The 22,701-nt window shown below is 37.8% G+C and overlaps 1 protein-coding gene across 3 annotated transcripts in view; it reads right to left on the reverse strand.

Annotated features, from left to right (window-relative positions):
- Nucleotides 1-22,701, reverse strand: part of LOC119231826 (contactin-associated protein-like 3) — a 218,772-nt gene that overhangs the window by 9,742 nt on the left and 186,329 nt on the right. For all 3 annotated transcript variants that reach the window (XM_037493608.2, XM_037493607.2, XM_037493609.2), the window contains 6 exons: nt 20,929-21,099; nt 18,817-19,035; nt 15,847-16,086; nt 14,412-14,642; nt 13,108-13,241; nt 12,210-12,297 (listed from right to left, as the gene is read on the reverse strand). In XM_037493608.2, coding sequence (XP_037349505.1) covers nt 12,210-12,297; nt 13,108-13,241; nt 14,412-14,642; nt 15,847-16,086; nt 18,817-19,035; nt 20,929-21,099 — 1,083 coding nt within the window. The remainder of the gene's footprint in view (nt 1-12,209; nt 12,298-13,107; nt 13,242-14,411; nt 14,643-15,846; nt 16,087-18,816; nt 19,036-20,928; nt 21,100-22,701) is intronic.

A 22,701-nucleotide genomic window follows, 5' to 3' on the forward strand; every position in this document is an offset into this window, starting at 1 on the left:
CTGTATCTTAACCCAATTCTCTACCAGCGGCCACTTGGGTTGTTCCATGTATTACTTACTATAAATAGTACTATAATGGACATTGTGGAGCACATAAATATTTGAGCTGGTGGAGGGCACGTCAGTTCTATTCATATGTAATAATATATATGTAATAATAGATAGTTTTGAGTGGATATATTATCCAATGCATACATACTAGATGCTGAGAAAGATAAAGGGCTCTTGTTATCATATATATAGAGCGAGGATTTAGAACAGGGTTTAATGACTTACCTTTTGCTACCAGGCTAATAAGCACTGGGAGTGGACTTTTGAATGGAAGCATATGAGATCAGAAGCCAAGGAGCTTAACCATACTGCCAGGCAGCCTAATTGGGTACATTAGTAACAGGATCACTGTCTGTCTCTCTCCTATGACCATGGAAAGTTCCTGATGGGCAGTGTATTTCATTCTTGTCTTAATTTCTATTGCATAGGATGCATACAATATATGTTATAATAAGAATACAACTGGTCCTATTGCCACCCTTCTGGGGTAAGTTTGACTGTTGAAACCATTTTTAAATTGTGTTGCTCTTAAGTTGTGGTCTGAGAAGTACACAACACTCACTTTGTCATTAAAGGTTACTTGTAATAGCTCAAGCTCAAAATTCACTTGCATAGTTGACTGCCAAATCACACCAGTAAGGTACACTGAATGTCAAGGTTACTAAACATGTCCTCATTTTCACTAAACAACATACTATGAAGCTTCTACTTGAGAGTGGCAGAATATGCGACCCCAAAATATGCCTCTTTGGCATGAAGATTATTTTGAACTAAAGGTACTTGAAAAACAACAGATACAAGAAAGCACTCATTTCCCTTTTACTTCCTTAGAGAAGAGAGAAAACTCCCTTGTAAAAGCTATACCAGGGAAAATAAAATTACCATAGATGGGGAATCAAACCTGAGAAAATCTGTCAATGTGAATCTTATTATAATAAACTCTTATGTTTCTTTAGTCTCTCCATACTTTTTAGTTACTTTTCAAGTTACCAATCATTTTCAAACTACCATATAAGCACTTTGGCCTATCTGTTTTTTGCGTCTTCATTTTCTTATGGGACCTCTAATATATATTAAAATGTGTATTCTTTTCTACTAATCTGTCCAAAGCCAATTTAACAACAGACCTAAGAAGGAGGGGTAGAGTTTTGTCTCCCTTACAAACTCATGGAGTGAATTTCTTGAATGTTATTATATTGAATATTATTATAGCTCTCACCTTTCTTCTTCCTATTAAAAGTCATATTAATATATTATTTACATCTTACTATTATTAAAAGGCAAATATTTTGTATACTTATTCCTTCTGACTTGGGAATGAGCCCTATCTTTGAGAAAACTATTCTAACTTTGAGACTTCTGGTAAATGCATTGAGAGCTACTTAGGCTTACAAAACTGTTCAGTGATCTTAGTATTGCAAAAGTAAATGCTAGCAAGGAAAAATAAACTTCTAAAAAGCAACTGAAACAAGGGACATGATGTTTATATAATGTTATTATTATATGTTCTTACAATCTTAACAAATATCCTACTGTAACATAATATACCTATTATGGTGAGGTAATTATGAGTCTTCAAAGAACTTTTTGCACATTGAATTTCAAGTAGATTCTTAAGTATATAGAAGTGAAATGACCTTAGGACAACTCATTAAATGATTATAATAAATTAGAAAAGTTATTTAATGATCACTTTATTCTGCATTTAAACAACACATATTTCTTAAAGAAAGATATTTTTTCATGTGTATACATTCTCTCATTTGAGAGAATGTTAAGAAGAAATAAAATGGGAAAATACACTTGTAAGGCTGAAGTACTAAAAAACACACAGATCAAGTAAAATCTTAGCTGTTGAGCAAAAAGAGAGCCAGCAAAACTTGCTTTTCTGGTTAAAGCCTGTCATGAGTGCTACAAGCTAAGGTAACAGAAAAAAAATCTCAGACAGACATTTATTGTAAGCAATTATACTAATTCTGTGGAAGTATTTTTTTTTTAATATAATCAAGCTTCATTTCTGTATATACTGCTATTCCTGAAGAAAGAAGCATTGGTCATATATTGTATTGTATTATACTTTTCTGAACTTCAAGAATCTATATCTATATTTATACATATATCTGGATTAGTGGGCATGAATGTGTGTGTAGGATTCATTCACATCATTCCAAGCAGCCTGTCATGTATCCTGTAGCTGTGAATGTGACCAGGAGCATGTTCATGTGTGGTGGTAATTGCACATTGAAAGGTTTGGTGCTCACAGTTCTCGGTCCCTTTCATATTTTCCATTCTGAGGGCAGGGTGTTATTTATTTTTTGATAGGAACAATTCTTTAGTATTTTCTCCAGTTGGGATGTATGGTTAATATTTCATCTCAATCCTTCCCCTTTATCCAAAATATCTTTTAAACCTTGTCAGATAAATTATTTATCAGATGCTTAAGTTGTATCCCATTTTTCTTAGCAATGATATTATGCCATCATTTTTTATCCCAACTTTATGGACAGCAGTGGGATGTTGATGCCAGAAGCATTTTTTTTTTTTCATTGTAGTAACTCTGTCTAGAAAGTTTGGACAATTTGTCTTTTGACTTTTTAATTCAGAAATTTTACCAGAATTTTCCAATACATTTCTCATCAATTGTTTAGCACAGGAAAAAACATAGGATATGTTTTAAAAAATATATAATCACCATCTTACTTTTAATTATCTCTCTGGATCTCCAATTATTCATTCTCTCAAGTATACACAAGAAAAAAAAAAGCCTTTTTAAAGAAATACATATCAACTAAATGCAAAATAAAGTGATAATTAAATAACTCTTCTAATTTATTATGATCATTTAATTGAGTTGCCCCAAGGTCATTTTACTTCAGTATACTTAGATCTAGTTTTCCTAGTTCTAACTTCCAAATAAATTTTTCCTCTGAATTTCCTTCTCATTTACTCTGTGGTCTGAGACATTTTTATCTTTACGATATTCCAGGCCACTATTTAAGAATAATTAGTGATGATTTCTCCTTCAGATTACCCAATGAAATTTTGAAAAAACATGTTTATTTTAATTCCTCTGTGTATGTATATCTGTCTGCCTTTATTCAAATCTCCTTGAGTAACAAGTTTCATCCTGGTTGTTTCATTTCCTTCAATAGCTCTATTTCAATGTGGGAAATTTTATTTGTTGGTGTTTCTTTCCTCTCCCTCACCCCCACACTTGCTTATATTTTCCTTTTGGTGTGACATTATTATTTACTTATTTATTCAGTGGTCTGCATATTAGAACTCCATAGTTGGGGATCTTATGATACAGTGTCCTGGAATGTGGAAAATGTAGCTCCTCTGTCCCTATAGTCAGCAGGGGTCCTGCATCAGACCCTGTGACCCCAAACATTCTGGGAAGAGATTTCTGACCTTCACGCTCTCTGGGGTAGAAGATATAGAGCCCATGAACCAGCCTCTCCTCAGCTCCAGGATGGGCAGTAAGAATGGAAACAGTTATTCTTAGCAAGGTTGACCTTCTCCTTGGAGGTCCCAAGTTCTATACAAACCCAGCTTTCTCTGGGATCCACAGACTACACTCCCACCTGGGACTCTGCGAGGCTCTCCTCAAACCCAGAAGGTAATTCCCACCCTAGCTCTCTCATTCCTACCTTCCTACCTGCTAATCCCATAGCTCCTTGGTTCAAGGGTATAAGCAGGATGAATTGGGAGTGGAGGTAAGAACTGTGGTCTAAGCTGTCACTTCCCAGAAAGAGGGCCACCTTTAAACATAGAATTAATAGAATTATACTTAAAATATCTATCATCCTTATTATCTGGCTTATGACATTTATCAAATTTCCTTTCTTTTGACTGAAAATTGTTCTCCCCTTTAAAATGTACAGCAAATAAATTAAAGATGGTAAAACCTTAGGAGAATGCTTAGAACATTATTAGAAATGTATACAGTAGAAAGAAAATACTGGATTGGTCCCTGCTTAGGAAAACATATTACCAGAAGGGAAAATCAAGTGCAGTTGAGTCCCAGGTAAGATGGGGTTGAAAGTATGTGAGCATGAACATGAAATAAAATAATATTTGGGAATGAATGGACAAGGGACTGAAGATTCATTTCTATTGCAATTTTGAGTAGAGCCCTAAATTTATTAAAATAAACATGGATTTTTTTTCTCTTAAAGAATGCCTGTGGGAGATCTTGAAAGCACAATCATTTTTCCAAAGTTTAAGGAGATAAACATTCTCAGCTGTCTCAGGTATTGTGTGGTGTTGTCCTTAAAATATATCACCAAGTTTGTACGTTCCAATATGTTAGATAATTTCTGCTTTTGGGAATGTGGGATCAGTCTCCCTAAAAGGATTAATAGGTTTTTCCCAATATGCCCAGAGTAGACTTCGTCTAGTAAGTGTCATCTTGATATGGAAAGCTGAAGGTCAGTCCAGACCTTATGAGCCTGGCAAGTCCATTACTATGACTTAAAGAATCTAGTGAAGATGCTGGAGACTAAGAGAAGCTTGTTCTGTCTCAGTTGGTTGCCCTTTTTGAATCAGAGAAGCAACCATGGCTCACCCTTTTTATGACCAAGAATCTACATCTGGTGTTATCCAGATGTAGCTTTATCAGTGAATATGTCCTCCTTATCTGAAAAACTAAACTTTTACACAGAAGAATGAGGCCATTTCTCTCATGTCAAGTTTCCCCCTCTTTTTCTGTCTCTGACACTTCAAGTCTTTAAATACAGAATAAATATTCCACCTACTTGATTTTTCTTTAGACTCTACAGACATGTAAAAATCTATACATGTGCTATTAAATTTTGGCCTTTTGTCTACCCAATCTGTCTGATGTTAATTTGTTCATTTGTGCAGCATCAGAAGAATGCTGTGCAGTGGTGGGATTTCTCCCCTGTATTCCAAGTAGGAATAAATATTTTGACAAAAGTTCTAGAATGTAAAGGAGGTACCAAAGAACTAAAACACATGTAAAGAGCTCTCTGCTAATTATAATGAAAAGTACTTCTGAGAGGCATAGGCAATAAACCCAGAAGAGTGAAAAACAGGACCGCCAACATTCCCTGATGCTCTCATCAACCAGTGACTGTTGGAAATTTGGGAAACAATGAAGAGCATAATGAAGTATGGACAGACTGAAGGGAATATTTTGACTGTTGAAAATAGCAATAACAATTTTTTATTAAAAGTAATTTGTAAAAGTAAAATACCTGACACCAATGGTAAAAGGGTGGGAGAGGAAAGAAAGTGTAAATAAAATGCATTAAGGCTTTTACATATTTGGGGAAGTATGATTTCAAAGCAGTAAATAATAAGTCAAGGATGCATAATTTAATCTTAAAGGTAATTTAGGGCCTCCCCAGTGGCACAGGGGTTAAGTCTCCACTATCACTGCTAAGGCCTAAATTCAATCCCCAGCCAGGGAGCTGACCCACAAAGCACAACAAACCTCTCCTGTCTCCCCTGCTGCCCTCCTCAGCAGTGTATTTCAGCAGCTCCACCTGTTCTGCTCCCCACTCTGTCTCTGATGAATCCTTTTACCTCACACACCTCTGGCCTACATCTCAGTTGTTCTATGCATAAATAAATCAATCTTTAAAAAAAAGAATTAGGGCCTCCCTGGTGGTGCAAGGGGTTAAGCACTGCACTATGAAGCAATCTGCAACCTCTGCAGCACATGTTCAATCCCCGACCAGCCAGGAAGCAACCCACATGTTGCAGCAGACCTCTCCTGACTCCCCTGCTGCTCCCTTCAGCAGTATACTTTGGTCAATCTGCCTGTTCTGTTCCCCACTCTGTCTCTGGTGAATCCTCTTACCCCCGCCTCTCTGGTCTGTACTCCAGCTCTTATATGCATAAATAAATAAATATTACAAAAAGAATTATTGAAATATACTGCAAGGAGGTACAGCTATAAAGCATATATATGGGGGTTAACAGGCCCAAAGTGCAAACAATCCAACAGCCCATCAACATAATAAGAAAACATCATGGTGTAGTGATGAGATGAAAGACTCCACAACAAAGTAAATGAGCTACTGTTACATGCCCCAGCATGGATGAACGCTCAATATATTTTGATATATGAAAGCAGCTAGGCTGAATATACTATCTACTTTCCAGGTATTTGGGAGTTGCCAGAACAAAGTGAAATCCTTTATTCTAAACAAAGGACATAATTAGAAAAAAACTACCTTAGAAAAGACAGATTTTGCCATTCTGTTTTTCCAACATTCAGGTTTGGAAGGACCTGATTTTCAGAATCAGAAAGAAGCAAATTATTTTCCTTCCTGGCCTTCACAAATTATTTACCCCTCCTTCCCAACACAGCAAACTATCTTGACACTTGCAACTAGTACCTGGGAGGAAACTAGAGGTGATTTCAAACTCCAGGACCATTTAATAAATACTGTCAGATGATATTTAGTGAAAAAGTGAACTTAGTAATAATGACTCTCCCTGAAATGACATGTGAAAAAACTGTCATGAAATGCAATATTTCTCCATGTAATACCAACAGAACTCCACATATTTGCTCCTCTTAGCTAGTTAGCTCTTTTCAAAATCTTGAATAGATTTGGATCACCTCCTCTTGGGTCACCTTACTCTCTCAGTGGCCCAGAATCCTAGGTCCTTCAAATTCTCTCCTCTCTCTTCTATCAAATCATGTTTTCAAATAAATTCATTCACATTTTAGGATAAATTTAGAGCCCAATTATGGCTCTTTGTTCCAACTCTTCCAGGTGCCTGTACAGAAACATTGTGGTGAAAAGAAATAAATCAGTAATGTGCTCATGTATTTTTTTCTTATTGTTGAGATAGCATAACATAAATTCTACCATTTTATTATTTTTTAAAGATTTATTTATTTTTATACAAGAGCTGGGGTTTGTACCCAGCTGGGGTCTGCACCAGAGGTGCTGGAGGGTAAGAAGATTCACCAGAGACAGCGGGGAGCAGAACAGGCAGACAACTGAAATACATTACTGAGGGGAGCAACAGATGAGACAGGAGAAGTCTGCCATGCCATGTGGGACTCTCCCTGTCTGGCTGGGAATTGAACCCGTGCTGCAGAGGCTGCGGACAGCTTCACAGCACTGTGCTCAACCCGCTGCACCACCGGGGAAGCCCAATTCTACCATTTTAAAGCATACAGATCAGTGCATTTAGAGTATATACACCAAGTTGAAAAAAATATTGTCAACTTCTAACTGCAGAATCTTTTATCACTCCAAAAGAAACCTTGTGCACAAAGAAACTGTCTTTCTACTTTGAAATTTTCCTTCTAAATGAGATATATTCTTAGGGAGAGCACAGCAAAGACTGTCTATGTCACATTAGTGGTGACTCCCATGCCTGCCGCCTTCTGCCTCTGGCAAACCTAGTCTTTCTTTCTATGGATTTGCCTACTCTGGATATTTCATATGAAATAAATAATACAATATGTGGTCTTTTGTCTTTACCTTTTTTTTAATTTAGCAAGTTTCAAAGTTCAACCATGTTGTAGCATTTATCAGAGCTACATTACTTTTTAATAGTACTTATATTTCATTATATATCACTTGTTTTTCTATTCCTTAGTTAATAGACACTGGCATTGTTTGCACTTTTTGGTTATTATGAATAATAATGCTAATGAAGATTTGTGTACTTTTTTCATGTATGGACATATATCTTCAGTTCTCTAGGAGTGGAATTGCTGGGTCATTGGAATTGCTGGGTAACTGTATGTTTACCTTTTTAATTCCTTGCCAAACTGTTTTTCCACAATATCTGAAGCATTTTGTATTTCTGCCAGCAATGAATGAGTCCTGGACAATACTTCTTACTTCTTTTTTTATCATAACCGTCCTTGTGGGTGTGAGATGGTATCTTGTGATTTTGATTTGCATTTTCTTAGTGACTGACGACTTATAGCATCTTCTCATGTTGGTAATTTGTATATCTTCTTTGAAGAAATGTCTAATCCTAGCCTTTAACCATTTTAAAAGTGGTTTGTCTTTTTATTGTTTAGTTATATGTTTCAAATAACAGACACATGTATTGCAAATATTTTCACCATTTTGTGGGTTGACTTTTCATTTTCTGGTATCTTTTGAATTCATGCTTTAAAATTTTGGTGAGGGCCAATTTATCTATTTTCTTTTTCATTATTTGTGCTTTTGCAAATGCATTCTGTATTCAAAACTTTTGAAAAACCTTATTAAGAAATATAAGTCTAAAGCAAGGTACAATGAGTGAAAACAGCTAACAAGAAGTTAGTGCTAGATAACTTGCCATTATTTGAGACAACTCTTTTTGGAAAATAAATAGCTTTTGAGCCTACCTGTTTTTTTGTTTTTTGTTTTTACTATAGGTTAGTAAAAGGAACCTCATCTTATACTCTTCAAGTCTGAACACAGAACTGCAGTCTTCTTGAATTTACTAATTTGAAAGTAGCAGGAGAATTAGAACAGAAGCCATCCTAAAATAAAGTCATCCAAAAAAATGAAAAGTTTTATTGGCCTTTGATCAAGATGAATACCTCTAGGTACAGATGTAATGAATATTTATAATTTTATTAGACTGAATTGCTTCAGGCTATAAACTTCAGTGCTCAATTTTAGCTTTAATTTTTATAGCCTAGAGAGAGATGCTTTTGAATATTTCATTCTTGAATAAAAATATTAACATCTTCAATTCCATGCTGTTGTCTTTATACTTTAACTTGTATGAAAATATTTATATATTTATTATTCCAATTTTTATCAAAATGATCTCCATATGGTATAGTTTACTTATTAAATCAATTTCCATTATCTTTTGCATATTTCTTTACAGATAATAAATTTGCAGTTAAATTGACTTTATATATATTACTTGTCAATTTCACACTTACAGATGGCAGCGTTCTGTCTTGTGTCACAGACATGTCCCGACATGCCTTATTCCTCCTATAGCACACCAGTCATTGAAGGCAGGAAGTCCTGCATGGGTTTGTGTTGTGTTGTTTATTAACTGTTCATATCTGCTGTATGTTTTGTTTGCATCTGTCCTCATGGCTGGTAAGAGTGTGCAAGGACAACTGTTTTAGCAAGGGGGGGGGGATCAGCTGGCAGAGGGCAGACAGGACCATCGCTCCACTCGCACGCAGACTGCACCTACCCTACACAAGCACAGCCCAGAGAGTCTGATCCAAACTTGATATGATCAATTACTCACCATGCGCAAAGCCAGGACAGTAACTATGACAGAGGGGCACAGAGTAGCGCTGGTTATCTAATAAAAAAGGGAACAAATTCTCCTCCATAAAGATGCTTAAAAACAATTATAATATAGTTCAGCTGACAGAGTTGGGATTCCATCCCACTCTCCCCTAAACCTCAAGGTAATCTTTGAACTTTTAGGAATATTGTAACCATCTATACATAAAAGTAAACTGTTCTCATGATTGAAAGCTGGAAAGCAATTTCTTTCAATTGTTTTTCCAGTTTTTTGTGGTTCCCTCTCCTATACCACTGTTTTAAATAGGACTGAAAAAAAAAAAAAAGTGTTACTATCATGAAAATAAGAATGTGTAGCAATGCATAGAAAACTCATCCAAAGCCATGCATTAGAGACTGGGATGCTCACCTCTACAATGGGCTATAAACATCTCCCTACACTCAACTGGCAACATTTGTTCTCATTTTAATTTCTGTGTTAACTGCTTCATCACTGTGCAGGGAATCACTAGAGCAGTGACCTCATAAGGGGACTTACAGAGCAGGTAGCCTTTTGGTCAATAAATCATCACTACCAGATTCTTTACCACTTAAGGCAAGATTGTAATGCAGAACCACCACTGTAACCTGGAGCTCTTATTCACTGTGCTATGTTAAAACCACATCCTAAATGGTTATAAATATTCTAAATATCCTAAAACAAAGAATTCTAACACCCTTCTTACTTGACTTATGGCCATTTTAGAAATTTCATTTAGGCTGCATCATCTGAATTTGTTTTTACATTCACAGGAGCACCCTTGGGGAGAACTAAAATTTGTAACATTTCCTCTGTCTAAAAAATAAGAAGGGCCTCCCTGGTGGCGCAAGGGGTTAAGACACAAACTATGAAGATATCCACAGCCACTCAGCACGAGTTTGATCCCCAACCAGGGAGATACCCACATGGTGCAGCAGACCTCTCCTGACTCACCCGCTGCTCCCCTCAGCAATGTATTTCAGTCAGTCTGCCTGTTCTGCTCCACACTCTGTCTCTGGTGAATCCTCTCACCCCCCACATCTCTGGCCTGTACCCCAGTTCTTGTATGTATAAATAAATAAATCTTTAAAAAATAAAATAAAATAAAATAAGAAATCATGATTTTATTGCCCATGTTTTGTTTGAAAGACATTATAGTTTCGATGGAGGACAAGAATAGAAAAAAAAAAAAAAAAACTGAAAAGGAGGTGTGCCACAAGACCAGAAACCTGGTTCACAAGGAGGTGGGGGTAGAAGAGATTAGTATAGCCATTGATACAGCTATGGAAACCAAGATCTTTAGGAATAGACAACACAGTTGCAGAAACTAGTATCCTTAGGCGCAGATGCCTAGATTACAAAGCATAACATCTAAGCAGGTATCTGAGGGTGCATCCAAAGGTAAAGATATGGAGATTGAGCCCATTGTGGAATCTTCTGTCCCTTTCAGATTCTGCATAGTTATCCAAACTTAGTATCCAACGGACAGCTCACAAGGAGTGACCCCTCCCAAACAGAAAAAGACTATATCAGTGCAGTCTCTGCACAGGCTCAGGGTAGCAGTCCCACTGCTCACCTGTGCCTATGCAGCAGGTGTCTCTTTTTACCAACTCTCTCCTCTGCAGGGCAGCAGCCTCCTGCCTGCCCATGACCTGTCCCATGCCTGGACTTCTCTTCACTGACCTCCCTCGGTGGAGGCAGCTCTTCTCAAGGCCGCCCGCCTGCACCTATGTAGGCCTCTCTCAGCAAACCTGTCCCTTTCAGGGCAGCTCTTACTGTCCTCTTGTGTCTATACAAGTGTCCTTTATTCTTCTGTCCTTTTCCTAATAAACCTGTCCTTTAAATATAACTAATGTCTCTATCTCATAGAAAAACTGGCCTAGGAAACTTGCCACGTTTCACTGAAATGGGAGCTCTGGTGAAACTTTTCCCAGAGTGAACCCAAGGACCCCACACTCCAAACCCACTAACTCCAAAATCCATAACAGTTTCAACAGTTACCCTGTGTCTCAACATACTTTGGACATTCATCCACATGACTTCTCTAGCATTCTCAGGTTTCTGATGTCACATTAGGCATAATAGAAGAAATAAATAAAATAAGCAATGTATAAATGGCTGAAAAGGTAATAAACATTCTATTATTTAGGACAAAACAGAGCCAGCTCAGCATCAAGCTTGGGGGCAGACATAATAGCTGTAGCACAAGAGGGAAGTCCCCAATAACTTTTAAATGACAATAAAATGTACAATTTATGTACAATAAAAAATAAAAGAAAGGTTTTTCAAAGTTAATTTTTATTTCAATTTAATTTTTGGTGATGAGGGGAAAAATGAAGGCATAAAGAATTTGATACCTAAATAGATTATGTTTTTACTTTGGTGCTTTTATGGAGAGTGAATGGCAGCTGTCAATATTATCTGTGGGATGTTTGTGTCCAGATTTTTCGAGAGCAATTGGGGGACAATAAACAATTTCCACTTTATCCCACAGGCAAAACTCAACCTCAGCACATAGCATATTCATTTGCTTAAAGAAAACATTTTCTTCTTCTCTTGAATGTGAATCTAATTTTAATCATTAAATGATTTCTATGTCTGTACTTGTTTAGTATGTAATTTGTGAACGTGATAGTTTTGATTTTCATCTTTACTGAATTGTTAGGAAAAATATCAACTTTCATTATGCTTGATTGCCCAGTGAGATGGTAAGTGTGGAGAGTTTTTCAAGAACCACCCTTCTCATCCGGAAAGCACACTTACTCATGATTACACAAGCCCTCAGACAAGAATGCAGCTTCTACCTTATCACTCACTGTGGATTCCTGAGTATGATAAAGAGCTTCTTATAGCAAGACAAATTCTTCCTGTGCTTGCAGCTGACACCTCTGATCCCTGTCACAGGGTGGAAACACTCTTCCACTTACCTAAAATTGTCCCCAAAGTAAGGGTTTTGACAGCATTGAATTCCATCCCTGATGACAAGATGATTTGTGTCCTTGCATTCTGGTTAACCTATAGATGTTCAAAATGGCAACATTCAAATGGTGAGCAATTTTCATCCAGAAGAGAGTGAGATTCAAAGGGAGACCAAGAAAAATGATGAAAATAAGCCATATTTTAGTGCTATCAGAAAGGCTAAAGGAGAAAACTTTAATAAACAATTTTTACAATGCCTCAAATTCCACTACAACCAGTTATATATCCCCTTCCCTCTCTTTTGCTTCATGGTTTAAGTGTCTAACTGGTATAATCCACAAAGAATGCAATATGCCATCTTAAATCTCAAAGTTTTTACTTTTTCAAAAGGAAATCTACAACATGGTCAGAAATACTATTTGTATAGATCTGATATGATATGTAAAATGTCAATGAATAGTAATTTTAATTTTTATAGCAATTTTATAGTAATTTTAGCAAATTTATAGTAATTTTAGTAATTTTATTTTTTAAAATGTATCCCCTCTTTGAGCAAGATCTTGCCTTTTCTCTTGTGTTTAAATTTTGGAGCACTTGTTCTTTTGTAGTCCAGTGGGAATGGATTTCCACTGGATCATGATCACTAGTCACTAAGATAAACTGGGCAACATTTCCCAAGTAAAGTAAGACCTAGAAGGACACCTTCACATTTTAAATGACCAAGTATTAATTATAACTTTGATAGTCTCTTGTGAAACAAACACCATGACTACATTTTCTTTCCTAACAAGATAGTGCCGAATGCTAATCTTTCATTAAGATTTACTATCAAATTCTTGCTTTGGGCCACACATTTTGTGAGTCACAATTTCAATGATGTTGCTGTTGTTGAATTGAGTACCTTACCTCCACATAGACCATTGCTGCTTCTCTGCTGATCTTCACCTGGTGAAGCTGCCCATCAGCCATGTTTTTAAAACCAAGGTTAAAAACATCAGGTTCTTGGTGTCTGTCCAGCTTATACCTGATCTGTAAACTTCCTACGAACAAAGAAAATGTCATTTTAACTAAAGTACAATTTTATAAAAATTGTCATTATAGGTTCTACAGCACATTTTATTTTCATATATTGTCATTTATTTAATACAAATGAATCTATTGAGCATTTTCTCATGTGCACCAGTAGTCACTTCTCCTGGAGTTGCCCTCACTTATTGCTAGTCCAGGGCCACATTCAGAGTTTAACTGTACCATTTTAAAAGTTAAGACCAAGAGGTCTCTTTTCAAGTTGTATTCTCTCTAAAGAAAAAAAGTTTAAGTTAAGCATATGAAAACTTAGAGCTAGGCTCTACGATAATTCATGCTATTAAATAGCTAAAGTTCCAGCAGCATTACATTAACATTCAGTTCCCACAAGCACAACTTCTTATAACGTGTCTTATTTAATGCATTTTAAATGATTCTGACATTTACATAATTAATTTTGTGTACTGATTTTAGATTTTTCTAATGTTTCTACCATAATCAAGAAATAAGGTGTCCTGCTCCACACACTACCCTTCTTCACAGGTGCACCACCATCTCTTAACCTTCCCACCCACAGATCCTATTGGTCAGAAACTGTGGGAAGCTTTTCTAGAAGTTTGATTTCTCCCCTCCTCTCCAAGGTTAAAGCTGGGGTTTGTCCTCCAGCTGGAAGAGTCTTGGAAAGCCTTGACAGCCATGGGTTTGGTAACTCATCCTGCATTTTTTTTTTTAATGTAGGTATGACTTCTCAGTGGTAAAAACCAATCACATTTATCAGATGTTATGACTATTTGTTTTTATATCACTTAATGTACTTCTTCATATTGCTTAGAAGTTGAAGGAAGTATTTTATGTATATAGAATATCTTATTTCAAAGTGATCTGCAAAACTAATTTGGATTATTCATGTACAGAAGGAAAAGCCTCCTGGTAAAAACAGTTTCACATCAAATACATAAACTGATGAAAATTTTATGAGCAAAATGCATCTTATTTTAATCATTGAGCTGATAACATTAGTGATAAATATGTGAGGCTATCATACAAAATAAAACAACCCTATAAAAAGAAAGCTGCGGAACACACAATTGTGTTTCCTTATTTGTAGTTTAACACTGAAAGGGCACAGTCCTCATGGTCCTAATTTCCTAATTCAGTTTTGTTCTCACACTAGAGATACTCACCATTGGGGGCAAGGATAACAGAGAGGTATTCCTCAGAGAAGGAGCTTACATACAGCAGTAAACTGGGAGTCCCTGTGGTTCGGAAACTCAATGTGGTCATTTCTCTGGTCAGTGTCAGATTCTCGTGAAATAAAGCTGCCAAGGAGCTGGAGTTCTTACTGAAGGTGTGATTATAATGTTCTTGGAAACTGTAGATAACTGATGAGCCAGTTCCAAAATATGCAGAAATTTCTGGAATGTCACAAATTTTTGTTATGTTTACAATATGTAAGAGCAAGGGTCTTATTTTATGTATATTTAAAGAACATTGCTAATCCTTAAGTATCCCAAGAGATAAAGTAATAATGACATGCTTTACTGGTGTTTTCTTTTACTTTAAAAACTTTAAACACTGTTGGTGGGAATTATAAATTGGTGCAGTCAGTATGGGAAAGCTTGAAGATTCCTTAAAAAATTAAGATTAGAACTACATATAATCCAGCTAAACTGCTGAATTTTCATCTGAAGAATATGAACACTAATTAGAACACTAATCCAAAGAGATTTATGTACCCCCATGTTCATCATACACTATAGCCAAGAGACGGAAACAACCTATCTGCTTATGGGTGTATGAGTGGGTAAAGAGCAATGGTATACCATTCAGATACAAAAAAAAAAAAAAAAAAAAAAAAAAGAAGATAAAATGCTGTGATTTGAAACAACATAAAAGCATGTAAAAAGCATTATGGTAAGTAAAACAAGTCAGATGCAGAAAGATTAGTATCATGAGACTTCACTAATGAAACAAATGAAGGAACAAAACAAAACAAAAACAAACTCTGAGACTACAACAGCAAAATAATGCTTACCAGAAAGATAGGAGGAGAAGGGGGTGCACAAAAGGAGCCAATTATATGGTGATGGATAGAAAATAGAATTTGGTAATGAGCAAAATGTAGTATATTAAGTTGACATACAAGTCTGTACTCTGAACACCCAAGACACAATGTTATAAACCGATGCTACTTCAATATAATGATTAAAAATATGTGACTTAGATAACTAAACCCTCCATATTCTTATAACCCAGAATTGAATAGCAAAATAGTATTGCTTGGTCCCCAAATGCTTCATCGTAAAATTATATAAAATTAGATGTCCAGTGTAAATATGTAGTTGAGGTTATTGCTCTCTTAGGGGTGGGGTTGCACTAAGAGGCCTTTAAAACAGTCAGAGAGGACAGGTACCTGCTCTGACATAAGCAGTCATGGGCATCTGAAAAATAGAATCATTATCTCTTCCCAAGTTAAATAGGGGAATGAGGGACAGAAACAATTCTATTTCCGCCCATTACAGAAATTGCCTTGTCCTTTGGTAACAGTGTCACGTGCCAAAGTCGCACTTCATAGTTTGTTTCCCATCCTTTCCTGGAACCCGACAGGAATCACCTCACCCTCTGTGCAGAAGGGCCCGTTGTAGGCAGAGAAGGTGCAGTCGCAGGCGATCCCCCTCCTCTTCTCTCTACACTGCCCGCCGTTGCGGCACAGGTGACCATAGCTGCGGCAGTGGCCTGGGCACCCTGGTTCCACTCCTGGTGTCATCGTGGCTCTTTCTTCCAGGTCCAGGGCCAACCCATTCAACTGCAGGGACCGAATGCATCCCAGGAAACCTCTCTGTCTGGTTGCGGTGCCACCTGCAAGGGGAACACTGCAAATGTCCATGTGTTCCACGTGTCTAATCCCACTTTCATCCATTCGGCCCATTGAGGGCAAAAGGATAATGCTCAAAAATTTACCTGTGGAACATTTTATAAACAAATGTGATTTTGAAAATATGGGTTGTGATCAAATGTTAGGAATCATCAAACCAGATTGGGTAAACCATTAAGGAACTTAAAAAAAATATTTATTTATTTTATACAAGAACTGGGGTACAGGTCAGATGCGCAGGAGGGTGAGAGGATTTACCAGAGACATAGCGGGGAACAGAACAGGCAGAATGACAAAATACACTGCTGAGGGGAGCAGTGGGCGATACAGGAGAGGTCTGCGCGCCATGTGGGACCCTCGCGGGCTGGCTGGGAACCCAAACCGGCGCTGTCTAGGCTGCAAACAGCTTCATAGCACAGAGCTCAACTGCCTGCGCCACCAGGGGAGGCCCAAGGAACTGTTTTTTAAAGTTGAACTTGATATTCTTTCTTTTTTTTTAAAAAAAAATATTTATTTATGCATACAAGAACTGGGGTATAGGCCAGAGATGCGGGGGGTGAGAGGATTCACCATAGACAGAGTGGGGAACAGAACGGGCAGACTGACTGAAATGCACTGCTGAGGGGAGCAGTGGGCAAGTCAGGAGAGGTCTGCTGTGCCATGTCGGTAGCTCCCTGGCCAGCCCGGGATCAAACTCGTGCTGCAGAGGCTGTGGATTGCGTCATAGTGCAGTACTTAACCACTTGCACCACCAGGGAAGCCCCATGAATTTGATATTCTTTCTAAAGTTACAGTTTGAAATATTTTTACATTTGTTCTTTTTTTTTTAAAGATTTATTTATTTATTTATACATGAACCGGGGTACAGGCCATATTTACAGGAGGGTGAGAGGATTCACCAGAGACAGAGCAGGGACCAGAACAGAAAAACTGATGAAATACACTGCTGAGGGGAGCAGCAGGAGCAACATGACAGGTCTGCTGTGCCATGTGGGACCCTTGCTGGCCGGCCGGGATTGAACCGGCGCTGCAGAGGCTCAGACAGCTTCACAGTGTGGCGCTCAGCTGCTGCACCACCAGGGAGGCCCTACATTTGTTCGTTTCTAAGGAACAAAATGGCTCTTTTTAAAGTTTTAAAATGATTATGTGATTAACAAAGTTTACATAGTTGAAAGTTTTGTGATATATTGATATGCATTATAAAGGTAACAGAGATGCAAGTTTTTATAACACACAAAATATGTACTTGTTTATATATATTTGTATATTATATATTTTTGAATTTTTGCATATATGTAATACAAATTCTCACTTAGAAAAGCTCTCAATAATAAAGCCGTGAAAAGGATTTTAGGAGGAGGTAAGAAAAGGGAGAAAGGGTGAAGCCAAAGTCTAGGGCCTCAGGGCTGCCTTCTCTGTCTACATGACTCTGAAGTCAGGTGGTGTAACATTAACTGAATAATTTACATCTCTCTCTGTTTTCATGATGTTGCATGGAAACTCACAAGTCACTTGGAGAGACTGCTTAAAACACAAATTTGAGGGCTCATTTCAGGGGTTCTGATTCAGTAAGCCTGGGGTAGGATCCTCAAATCTGAATTTGCAAGTAGCTTCTCAGACTTTATAAACATGACCTTTGTTGGAAAGCTAATTCTATGTAGGTTTCCATGATAATTTTGTTTTTAGCTATCCCATTAATTAATCTTCAGGATTATAAATCAGAAAATAAAATTGTTTCATTTGATAGTTTGATGACTTAAAATCAAGTTTCAACTCTGTAAGAAGTATAGTGTGGTTGAAGCTGAGTTTTATGGTGCCATTAGTTGTGTACACACACACACACACACACACACACTGAATATGAATTCACTGCATGGCATTAACCCCTACAGGCTACAGGCATCTCCTGGCAAATCAGATGGTGTGCTAATTTGTGGTTTACACCAGATTTTAATTGGATGGTATACTAATTTATTTTAAAATATATGACAAATGACCAAGTGAGAGTTACTTCATCAATTTGCATAGTTTCCAAATTAGAAACTGAAAAGTAATATAGCAAAACTTGTTTTCCCTTTGGGAAAATCTAACAATACAAAATAATAAGCAAGTAAACTAAAGGGAAGACTTGTACCACCTGAACTTTAAGCTTTAAAGAATGTATGGTGAGAATAAAGGAGCTAGGCCAGATTCAAAACATGTATGCAATGAGTTTGCAGTGGGGAGAGGTGAGGACAGAGAGAATCCAGGTTCCAGTCTGCTCAAATTCCTACTGTACATAGCCACACCAGGAGTCTCTGCCAAAGTGGTTTCCTAAGGTCTGTTTTTGAGGCAGCACTGGTGAATTCTGTACCAATTACACAGAGAGTTCTTTAATTTTCCTGAGAATGAATTGGGAAAAATGAATAAAAATTTCTAATTGTTTTATAAATAATGTTGATTAAAAGTAACTGAAACAAGCTTTGAAATCAGTCCCATGGTTAGAAGTCCAACTTGAGGTTGAATTTTTCCTTTGGCTGGATTTCTGTGGTCAAGTCACTTGAACTTCCTGAGCCTCCACTATCTCATCTGTAAATTGTACAATAACCTATGGAAATAGACACTACAATAGTTGTTTACAACTGCTATTATGACATTCTTTTGTGATTACGATTTTTCCTTGGTCCTTCTCAGTATTCCCAGCGCAGCTGAGCGATAAGCTGGCAGCAACTCACCCACAAAAAGCTGGCTGTTGAGCTGCAAGCGAGCGTGCCCGTCAGCGGGGGCTGGTTGGGTCTTTGGAGGGAGCTGATCCACTTGAAGAGATGCTTCTTTAATGTTCCGCTCTGCCCTCACATGGTGCCACTGATTGTCGTTAAAGGGAGTGGGGGACTGCACTGTGACCTCACAAGGTCCATTCCCCACATCAAAGGAGAAGGTCACTTGGGAGGGAGCTGGAAATATAGGTAAGAGAGTTAGTTGTTCAAGCTCATTAACATAGGAGAAAATTTAGTCTTGAACAGATATGACAAAAGCACCATTACATGCTCATTATAAAAGGGAACTTTGACACTGGTGCAGACAAATGTCAGTCCGAGCTGACTAGCAGTACAATGTTAATTTGTATCCCAGAGGAGGAAAAGCAAATCTGGTTTTCACTATTTAAATCAGAGTTTACTATTCATCTTGCAGAGCCCTACAGAGGAGAGATATTTGTATTTAGAAAGAAAACTGGCATGTTAACTGTCTTCATATGTCTAATTCAGTTTATTTAAAAGTGATTTAGATATCCATACAGTTTCAAAAGCACTATGTGAAATTTTGATAGTAAGGATTTAAACCTTGTTTATATGAAAAACGTGACTAATCAGGTAAATAAAATAATGTTATAATTTAGAAAGGAACTATTTGACCAGCTTAGTTTAATAGTCTGATTATACACTAAGTGAAGATAGCACAACATTGTCAGGGACTGTTCTGTGATCCATGAACCTGTTTTACTCTATTAAATATGATTATTTAAAATAATAGAATTTTGGACTCTCTCCTACTCCCTGTTCAACAGACAGCCACTTTTTATAACTCAATGTCAGCTGTGTCCCTGAGATATGAGTGAAGGTTTGAGTAAAGGGATTTGGAGATATTGGCTCCTGGCCACCAAGGCACTCTGGCAAAGTAAATATTGTTTCCATTAATGGCCCCTACATTGACCTCAACTACATGTTATAGTGTGATTCTATTCAATGCAAGCTCATTGGGACAGTGAAGGGTAAGAATAGAAATCTTGTCATCAATGGAAAATCCATTTCCATCTTCCAGGAGTGATATCCCACCATCAGTGGGGTGATGCTGGTGCTGAGTATGTTGTGAAGTCCACTCGTGTCTTCACTACCCTGGAGAAGACTGGAACTCATAAAGGGCAGGGCCAAAGTGACCTTCTCTACCACTTCTGCTGATGTTCTATATTTGTGATGGGCATGAACTATGAGGATAACAACTCCACCAACATTGTAAGCAATACCTGCTACATCAACTGCTTATTCCTCCTGACAAATGTCATCAGTGATAACTTTGACATTATGGAGGGACTCATGATCACACTCGATGCCATCACTTCCCCACAGAAGAACACTGAATGCCCTTCTGGGAAGCTGTAGAGTGATGTCCAAGAGGATGCTCAGAACCGTAATTCTTGCTTTAATTGGCACTTCCAAGGTTATAGTCAAGGCCATTCATTCTTAAGCTGGACAAGAAGTTTTCTGGCATGGCCCTCTGTGTCCCTACCCTAAACATGCCAGTAGTGGATCTGACCTGCTATCTAGAGAAAGTTGTTAAATACAATGACATCAAGAAGGTGGTAAAGTAGGCATCACAGGACCTGTCAAGGATACCCTTGGTTACACTGAGTACCAGGTACTCAACAGTGACACCCACTGTTTCACCTTTGATACTGGGGCTTGCATTGCAGTCAACAAGTTTGTCAAGCTCACTTTTGGTGTGCCATGAATTTGGATTTAGCAAAGAGTGGTGGATCTTATTGTCCATATGGCTTCTAAGAAGTTAAGAGTCCCCTGTATCACCAGCCCCAGTGAGAGCACAAGAGGAAGTAAGAGACCCCTTGACTGCAGCAAAGTTCTTCCTCCAGGTATACAACATGAGAATCTCCTAACTCCATCACATTTTTATCCCAGACCTCTAACTCATGTGCCATTAATAAAGTATACTATAGTCAGGAGGGAAATAATTGCAGCATTTAATAAAGAAATACAACTGGCATAGGAATTGTATCAATGTTAGGTCACGAAGGGGTTTATTGCTAATTAGAGTGCCCAGCTCGAGTGACTCACAGTGCAATTCCAACCTGATGAAGTCCATGATCCCCAGATTCTCTACAAACACCCCAGAGGGAGCAGTTGTCTTAAAAAAGAAGGATACATCAGCACTAAGCTCTCCATGGAATGTAGGAAAATGAAGGTATGATGTTTCTGTATTGAAGGAAGCTGAATTCCAAAATAAATCTATTTACAAAAAAGAAAAAAAAATAGTGAAAACAATGAAACAAAGTGAATAACAATTACATTTTATATTCCTAGAATTTTTTAACATCAAATGCATTAATTATCTATGAAAACCTTCATTTTGGGGTTCTAACATGAGCCATGGGTAAAGTTCAAATAGTGATTCTGTAGAGGATTAAGATTCTGGATATGGCTGCAACTGAGGGGAGGGACTCATGAAAATGACCTGTTTTATTTTTTTTTTTTAAGTAATCATAGAGCAAAATTGACTTTTTGAGCCATACAGTTAATGTGAATTTTAACAAATGCAAGTCTTTGTGTAACCATCAACTAAAGCAGGATAAAGAACAGTTTCATTACTCCCCCAAAACTCCCTTATAGTCATACCCTCCTCCACCTTTTTTTTTTTTAATTTTTTATTTTATTTATTTATTTATACATGCACTGGGTACAGTCAGAAGCGCGGGAGGGTGAGAGAATTCACCAGAGCCAGAGCGGGGAGCAGAGCAGGCAGAAGGACCCACGTACACTGCTGAGGGGAGCAGCGGGCGGCAGGAGAGGTCTGTGCGCCAAGTGGGACCCTCCCTCAGGTGGCCGGGGAGCAGCCGGGGATCAAACCGGTGCTGCAGAGGCTGCAGGCAGCTTCACAGCCCAGCGCTCAACCGCTGCGCCACCAGGGGAGGCCCCTTCCTCCACCTTTAACCTCTGGCTTCCACAATTTAGTCTCTGTCTCAATAGGTTGAGACACAAAATTGGAATTGTGTAGTACCTGACCTTTTGAGACTGTCTTCTTTCATTTGGCATAAAGTCTCTGAGATCCATTTGGGTTGCTTCATGTATTCATTTCTGCTTACTACTCTGTAGTGTCACATCATAGGATTATGTCACACTTTATTTGTTCATATTTGAGAACACTAGGTTTGTTCTAGATTCTCACAATTACATGAAAAGCTGCTACAAACATTTGTGTACAGGTTGTGAATATGAGTTTTGATTTCTCTAGGGTAAATACTCAGCAGTAGAAATCCTACGTCATATGGTAACTATGTTTCACCTTATTTTTTTTTTTATTTTTAAAAATTTATTTTATTTATTTATACAAGCACTGGGTACAGTCAGAAGCGCGGGAGGGTGAGAGAATTCACCAGAGCCAGAGCGGGGAGCAGAGCAGGCAGAAGGACCGAAGTACACTGCTGAGGGGAGCAGCGGGCAGGACAGGAGAGGTCTGTGCACCATGTGGGACCCTCCTCCGGTGGCCGGGGAGCAGCCGGGGATCGAACTGGTGCTGCAGAGGCTGCAGGCACCTTCGCAACCCAGCGCTCAACCGCTGCGCCACCAGGGAGGCCCTGTTTCACCTTATTTTTTAAAATTAATTTTTATTAATTATTTTTTTATTTTTTTACACCATTGTTCATTTTTATAAGACAATATTAAAAAGATTTCAAAGTGGGTGTACCATTTCGCATTCCCATCTACAATATGTAAGTTATTCCACTGTTTCATTATCTTTACCAGCACTAAATATTATTAGTAGTTACGCTAGCATTTCAAATTGGTCTAAAGTAGTTTCTTGCTATGGTTTTAATTTGCTTCCTCTCATAG

This window comes from Talpa occidentalis, unplaced genomic scaffold, assembly GCF_014898055.3.
Source record: "Talpa occidentalis isolate TD23 unplaced genomic scaffold, MPIMG_talOcc4v2.1 talOcc4.7, whole genome shotgun sequence".
Taxonomy (NCBI): Eukaryota; Metazoa; Chordata; class Mammalia; order Eulipotyphla; family Talpidae; genus Talpa; species Talpa occidentalis.